Raw genomic sequence first — 7,988 nt, 5'->3', positions numbered from 1 at the left:
AAGAGAAATATTTCTGGAGTTACTTTTACATATTGAAATTCTGAGTTGGCAGCAAGCCTGTATTCCTGAATATATATACATCTGCTTGGTATAGAAGAGGTAAAAATGCCCAAGAACTTGACATTCTCAGATTCGAAAGTATGTAATTAGTTACTGACTATATCAATACATTTGAGCTGCTGTTTCTCTATACAGAGATTTTTTTAAGTATTAATTTGGCATAAATAATAATTTTTCTTCTTTTAGAGTGAACATAGAAAATGAAATCCCTATTTTACAAGAAATAACATAAAAAATTACTGCTTTCAAATGGTATTTCAATCTACAAGCCAGTAGATCAGTTGCAAAGTTATTTCCCTAAAATCAAACTGCTTTTGTTGGGAATGAAATATAGTCCCCTTGAGGAATGTCTTCTCACAAGTAACAAAATTCCCTAATATTCTTCTTACATTTCTGAGGTTTGTTTTGTTATTTTACTGTTTTAGAATAGACTGGTCAAGGTTGGAAGGGACCTCAAGGATCATCCAGCTCCAACCCCTCTGCTGTAGGCAGGGACACCTCCCACTAGAGCAGGTTGCTCAAGGCCTCATCCAACCTGGCCTTAAACACCTCCAGGGAGGAAGCAGCCACAACCACCCTGGGCAACCATTTTGATTTGAATACATCCTGAAACAAAAACTAAACCTAAATTCTGTTTATAAGAAACTCCAGAACATAATGAATACAATTAAAATTCAATTTCTAAGTCCATTAGGCATCTGTGTAGGTGAACTGAATTCTAATGTCTTTATTTATTTTCAGATATAATGCCTGAAACTTCTTGGTTTGGTCTCAAAAGGTTAAGTTTATGTGAAGCAAAGATTGTAGAGAGGTAACATCTTTTATTCAACAAGTTGTTGGGGAAAAATGAACATGCTTGTCTCTGGAACACTAATTGCAATTCAAAAGCCAAATGACTAATTTAGCTGACTATGGTAGTTAACATTGAAGATTTTGCAGATGATTTCTAATTAGGACAGAGAAGCATTTCAAATATTTAAAGATGTATACCTAGGTTAGGAAACAAAATTCTCCACATATGCTGGTGATGTTAGAAGGAAAGACACAAGGCAACATCACAAGTAGGAGATTGTATGTATTTTTTCACCTCAAGTTGTTTCAGATGTTTCCACAGGGAAAACTTCTAACTACAGACAGAATTCCTTCTCAAAATTGCTAGAGACAGAGGACTGTGAGGTTTCAGCTTTTGAACTATGCAAAGTTTCCTAAAGTATCAGCAGGGCTTTAAATAAAAAGTAAAGCAAAAGTCCTACTCCTAGAGCCTGTGTCTTCCTTAGCAGCAGAATTTCATATTCCGTTAGTGACTTTAGGATTCTAACTGATTTAGCTGACCAGATAGAAAGCATCAATGTCAAATCTACTGCCAAGGCAAAAGCTCAAAGTATCATTACTGCCAAAAATGATCAACCCTAAAGAGAAGCACAGATGACATTAGTATAGTTGCCATATGAATTTTATTAAATCAAATGGTCTGATTTTCCTTATTTCATTTGCATTTACTCTTAATTTTCTATTTGCAGTTATTCTGTCATAAAGGGTAAGTCATAAATTGGCAGCTATAATCAGGCTAATTGGTATGAGAGTAAGAACTAAATAAAATGTAGTATTTTTATCTCTTTTGAAATGTTAAGAGACTCTGTTTTGGTCATGGTTCATTTCTTATATGTAGTAGTGATGGAACAGTGACAATTTTCCAACTTTTCATGAGCTTCCAACATGCAGAAGATGCATTAAACAATGAGACCAGAACCCACATGCTTAAACTTAATCTTACAAGATTAAGGAGCTTAGGAAACTGTTCTTTAGACACACCAGAACAACTGAAGCATTGCTTTGTGTGTAATTAAACGTGCAGGCTTCCCTAACTTATAAGATGCATTAACACTGTCAAGGAGGTACAAACTGAATATTTTTTTAAAGTTATATTGGAGATTTACTTTTAGGTTTGTTTTGCTTACCATGGTAGACCAATGGCTGAGTCCTTATGAATAAAACTTGAATATCCAGACTTTTCTACCTCTGCCCTTCAGTAAGAGCCAAGCTGCCTGTTTAAATGAGATGGCAATAGCCCATTTGATAACAAGACCTGAATGGAAAGAATTCATAGTACTGTTGATTTTTCCCTTTTAAAATACACAGTTTAAAACAGATCAAAGTTACTTTAATATTTCTGCAGTCAAAATTCTTGTGGCCATGAAAACTCTTGTATTCCCTCCTGCTCCTTCTGTAGAGCTGTCTCTTGATTATCCAGTCCTCCAGGACACATTCATGAAAACAGTATCTGAACTTAATATACTCCACGTTCACATATTTATGCCTACAGCAGCCTGATTCTTTCTCTTGTTCACTGACCAAGAACAGTTCTCATGATTTTATAGGGCATAAACAATCTTTCTCACTTCCAAACTTCTTCAAGTTTGTGATCAACGTAGTATTTGCTGTGTAAACCATCAAGTTACCGTTCTCGTTGTCTGATAGAAAAATAATCATTTCACAGTCAGTAAAATCCTAAGCAATGCTGGGAAAGTCATGGCTGTTTGATGACCACAACACAGGCACCAGCTCTTCCAATATTTAGGGAAGCCATCTGCAAAAAAACCCAAGCAACAAAACAACAAAAATCTCAAAATCAAATTAACTGAACAGGAACAATGCTCACATGGTCAAAACTAATATAAACTTCTAAAAACGCCCAAAACTCCACAATATCTCAGTACTGTAGTTTAAAAATCACTTACATCTGACAAGTTATACTTGAAAGTGTGAGAAGAGTAAAAAAAAAAAAACTGTCATCAATTTTTTGAGCTGCTGATATGCAAGGAGTTTCTATCATCCCTAGACTGTAGCTGGTGCTTTGTGCTAGTTTGAAGCTAGCTAGAATGTTTTGGTGAGAAGAATTAGATGATAGGCTGTGAAAAGGAAACAATGGTGATGTTTACTGCAGTCATAGGCTTGCTGAGATGTATAAGAACAAGAACACAAACATAGATAACAGAGTTTCTCTCCGGGCTTTGGGCTTTTCTCTATAACTTGCAGCCTGACTAATCTTTCTGCTTCTTAACCCTCTGGCCAACCCTCCAAATTCACCTTAAATGTAAGGCAAAGTCTGGGATAAGGTAGAGGGGTAGGGAGAAGGTGGAAGGGTGGTTGAGAGCCCCTCCTGGCGACTCTGGTTTCTGGAAGGAGTGTCATGTTTCTGTATTACTTGAATAAGCTTTTATTTTTCTGTCTATAGCTGTATATATTGTATCTGCTTGTGTATTTTGCTAAGCTGTAAATATAGCTTCATTCTTCAATTTCCAGCTCAGCTGACTCTAGCCTGGGTGACTTTCTTAAGTGCAGGGGGGGGGAGCAAGTAACACTCAAACCATCACACACTTCTACTTCAGTCCCTGAGGTCAAGACTACCAATACCAAACTCGTATGGTCCCAGCAATCCTGAACAGATTCAAATGTCCTTTCAAGTAAGTTTGGCAAGGATTAAAAACTTTAGGAGACTGGATCTTGCTGAAGCTAACACAGTAGAGCAAGTTCATATAACTTGCAGTAATAATAGTAATGAAGTGATTAATGGTACTGTATGGATGAAAGCAATCATAAAAAAAACATAAGCATTGTTTTTTTTGTATAATACATCTGGCTTATTTAACTTCTTTAAAATTTAGAATGTATGATCATGCTTTTTAAGTAGGTACTTCACTAAGTTTAAAGGGAATTTAGAGTGACCAATTCAGATGTAAATATGTACACTGGTGGAATAAATTACTTTCCAGGAACGTTTTAAAACAGAAATTGCTGAAATAATCCTTTGTTTCTTTGTAAGTCTTTGCTATGAATCCAAACCTTTCCAAGCACTACACTGACATAATAAACTGTATTCCTTTTAAAACCAAATCCTGAGTTGCCAGCTCCTTACGCTATGCCACAATTTCTAGTAGGCATATCAATGCTTACATGGTTCAACATTGGGAATGTATATATAACCACACATTTCAAAATGTCCATCAAAAACAAGAAAATTAAATTGAAGAATGAAATGAAAACTTGTCTCTCTATATAACATACACATATTTTTCATATGAAGAACCTTCAGGAAATGTTAGGTATGAATCACAGAACTTTAGCGGTTGGAAGGGACCTCCAGAGATCATTAAGTCCAACCTCCCTGCCAAGGTAGGATCGCCTGGAGTAGTTCACACAGGTACGCATCCAGGTCAGTTTTGAAAGTCTCCAGATAAGGAGACTCCATAACTTCTCTGGAAATAAACCTCTCTGGAAATAAACCTCTCTGGAAATAAAATTCCATATCTGTTTTGATACTCTTTATGACATTTTTTTTAATGTGAAGAAAGAATCTAGAATTGGTCAGGGTTGGAAGGGACCACAAGGATCATCTAGTTCCAAGTCCCCTGCCATGGGCAGGGACACCCTACCCTAGAGCAGCCTGACCACAGCTTCATCCACCCTGGCCTTAAATACCTCCAGGGATGGGGCCTCAACCACCTCCCTGGGCAACCCATTCCAGGCTCTGACCACTGTCATAATGAAGAACTTCCTCCTCATGTCCAGCTTGAACCTACCTATCTCCAGCTTCACTCCAATACCCCTGAGAAAGTCCTTTTCCAGCTTTTTTTTAGGCCCCCCTCAGATACTGGAAGGCTACAAGAAGGTCACCTGGGAGCCTCCTCTTTTCCAGACTGAACAGCCCCAACTCTTTCAGTCTGTCCTCATAGGAGAGGTGCTCCAGCCCTCTGATCATCCCAGTGGCTAAATTGTCCCAGTGGATAAATATAAAATCAAACAAATAAGAAATCTATCAGCAAAGGTAGCACAATAATATTTCTTGTAACGGCTTATTTGATCCTTTTCCAATTCCTTATAATCTACTTCTCTTTTTCTTGTATTCAGATGACACTCCTGACATGCCTGCTAAAATACTGTTTTTACATCTATGGAAACTTCAGATACTGTACAGTATTTTCATAAAAGTAATGATTCTATGTACAACTATCAAAATATGCTACAGATTTAAAAAAATCAGACTTTATGATTACCTGTGTCCACTCATTAGTTTGAGGGTCATACGCTTCCATAGTGTTCAGGTATGTCTGACCATCATAGCCACCTACTGCATACAATTTGTCACCAAGGAGACAGACACCAACAGCATCTCGAGGCATACTCAGTGGAGCCACCATTGTCCATGTATCAGTTTTTGGATCATACCTGAGGAAAGAGAAAGGAAGCTGAATGTCCAGGGAGAAGATTGTCAATTCATGCTGATCTTTGAACCTAGCTGGGATATTTTGGTGAGAAGAATTAGATTACAGGCTGTGAAAATGAAACAATGGTGAAGTCTGCCTCACTCATTGGCTTGCTGAGATGTATAAGTACAAGAACATAAACATAGATATGTCCCAGGTTGAGAACCATAGGGTTAAAAAAAATCCTCTGGGGACTAGAAGATTGTTATTCAATCCCATAATTCTGCTCTCTCTTTATAAATTCAGAACAAGACCAGCTGTGTCTGGCTGGAGCGACTTTATCGGGGAAAAACATGTAGGCAGAAGGCCTGTTTTGAGGCCTTCAGAGGCTTGTGTTTAGGCCTTTTGAATGGCAGAGGCATTGGGGTGGGGGGGATTGGAGCACTGGGAATTATGGACGTTTAGTTTTTGGGTTGGGGAAAATTCAAGGGCATTTGCCAGGGATGGAGTCATTGCTTTGTAGTGTATTCTCTGTATCTCTCTCCAAATATAAGTCTGTATTTTTTTTTTTCAATTTCATTTGAGAGCTTCATTTCTGTCACCTGTCTTTAAAAACCACAACAAGATAACAGAGTCTCTCTCAGTCTCTGAGGCTGCACGAACTTCTCTCTCTAACCAAACTTGCTGCCTAACTAATCTGTCTGCTTCCTAACCCTCTGACCAATCCTCCAAACTCACCTTGAGCGTAAGAAAAAGTCTGGTGTAAGGTAGAGGGGTGACAAGAAGGTGGAAGGGTGGTTGGGAGCCCCTCCTGGGGACTCAGGTTTCTGGGAGGGCTGTTGTGTTTCTGTATTGCTTTTTAACTTGTCTATTTCTGCCTATAGCTGTATCTATTGTAAATACTTTACTCTGCACTGGTTAGACCACACCTTGAGTACTGTGTTCAGTTCTGGGCCCCCCAGTTTAGGAGGGACATCAAGATGCTTGAGCGTGTCCAGAGAAGGGCAACGAGGCTGGTGAGAGACCTTGAGAACAGCCCTACAAGGAGAGGCTGAGGGAGCTGGGATTGTTTAGCCTGGAGAAGAGGAGGCTCAGGGGGGACCTTGTTGCTGTCTACAACTACCTGAAGGGTGGTTGTGGCCAGGAGGAGGTTGCTCTCTCAGGTGGCCAGCACCAGAACGAGAGGACACAGCCTCAGGCTACATCAGGGGAAATTTAGGCTGGAGGTGAGGAGAAAGTTCTTCACTGAGAGAGTCATTGGACACTGGAATGGGCTGCCCGGGGAGGTGGTGGAGTCGCTGTCCCTGGAGCTGTTCAAGGCAAGATTGGACGTGGCACTTGGTGCCATGGTCTAGCCTTGAGCTCTGTGGTGAAGGGTTGGACTTGATCTGTGAGGTCTCTTCCAACCCTGATGATACTGTGATACTGTGATACTTGCTTGTATATTGTGCTAAGCTTCATTCAATTTCCAGCTCAGCTGAGTCTAGTCTGGGTGATTTTCCTAAGTGGAGGGGGGGAGGTAACACACAAACCATCACAATGGGAAATAAATCCTTTTGCATCCTGTCCAAAAATATTCTTTCTAACAGCAAAAAGAAAACTGATCTATTGTGTTTTCAGTTCAAAGCTCTAAATGTTGTTTAGACATCTTTGCTCGCCTGATCTTTGGCACGAATTAAAATATCTGCAGGATAAGATGTCATAAAAAGAGATTTGAGAAGGATCTAAGAGCAATATCTCCATCCATGTGTATTTGTTTACATGTATTTTAAATAATACACTTCTTGTATCATATTAAAAAATATTGTTTCTAAAATTACATTATACTACATTTTTACTTCTGAATCACAGGATTTTTAGATTGGAAAAGACCTTCAAGCTCATCGAGTCCAAGCATTAGTTTCACACTGACAAGTCCTTGACTAAACCAAATCCCTCAGCACAACATTTAATCACTAGGAATCACTATGGTTGGAAAGGACCACCAGCATCATCCACTCCAACCTTCATCCCAGCATCCTTCATCACTACACCATAGCCTCAGGAGCCACAGCCACTCTCCTTTTAAACACCTCCAGGGATGGTGATTCCACCACCTCCTGTTCCAGTGCCTGACCACCCTCTCAGTAAAGAACTTCCTCCTAACATCCAACCTAAACCTCCCCTGACACAACTTGAGGCATTTTCTCTTGTCTTATCATTAGTAATTTGGGAGAGGAGACCAGCTCCAGCCTCACTACAACCTCCCTTCAGGTAGCTGTAGAGGTTGAAATTTTACCACACAATGTTCACAGTGAGAAAAGCTGCTTAAGAATTCAGGGGATATGCCTAACCGCATTCTCCTCCTGGTGTCTGTTTAATGAAGAGCAGTGCAGACATAATTGCCACAGAACTTTTAAAACTGAGGAAAAAATCCTTTAGTATAATGATAGTTATTTAAAAATGAAATATTTATCCTAAGCAGGCTTTCCTGCCCCTTTTCTCCCTCTCTCTGTTCCCAGTGCAAACCCTTATCTCTTGCAGCATGGGGGAGGTTTGTGGCCTTCTGCAGCCTTGGCAAAGCTAATTTTTTCAGTGCAATTTGGGCCTGGTATGGAGGTTGGAGCAGGGACACAAGGTGTGTGTGTGTGGGAGGAGCATTGAGGCCTGGTGTTTGGCCTGGTTTTGGAAGGTGTTGGCTTACTGAGGCTTTTGGAAAAGCCCAGGTTGGAGAACTGGGCTGAG

The 7,988-nt window shown here is 39.7% G+C and overlaps 1 protein-coding gene across 1 annotated transcript in view; it reads right to left on the bottom strand.

The window, feature by feature from the left end:
- Positions 1 to 272: 272 nt before the first annotated feature.
- KLHL1 (kelch like family member 1) overlaps positions 273 to 7,988 on the bottom strand; it is a 311,682-nt gene continuing 303,966 nt past the window's right edge. The window contains exons 10-11 of the mRNA XM_064174201.1: positions 5,115 to 5,286; positions 273 to 2,647 (exon numbers count right to left, since the gene is read on the bottom strand). Of these exons, the coding sequence (XP_064030271.1) occupies positions 2,588 to 2,647; positions 5,115 to 5,286 (232 nt within the window). The 3' untranslated portion in view covers positions 273 to 2,587. The remainder of the gene's footprint in view (positions 2,648 to 5,114; positions 5,287 to 7,988) is intronic.

This window comes from Pogoniulus pusillus, chromosome 3 (assembly GCF_015220805.1).
Source record: "Pogoniulus pusillus isolate bPogPus1 chromosome 3, bPogPus1.pri, whole genome shotgun sequence".
In the NCBI taxonomy this organism is placed as follows: Eukaryota; Metazoa; Chordata; class Aves; order Piciformes; family Lybiidae; genus Pogoniulus; species Pogoniulus pusillus.
This window is presented reverse-complemented; position numbering and strand designations above follow the sequence as displayed.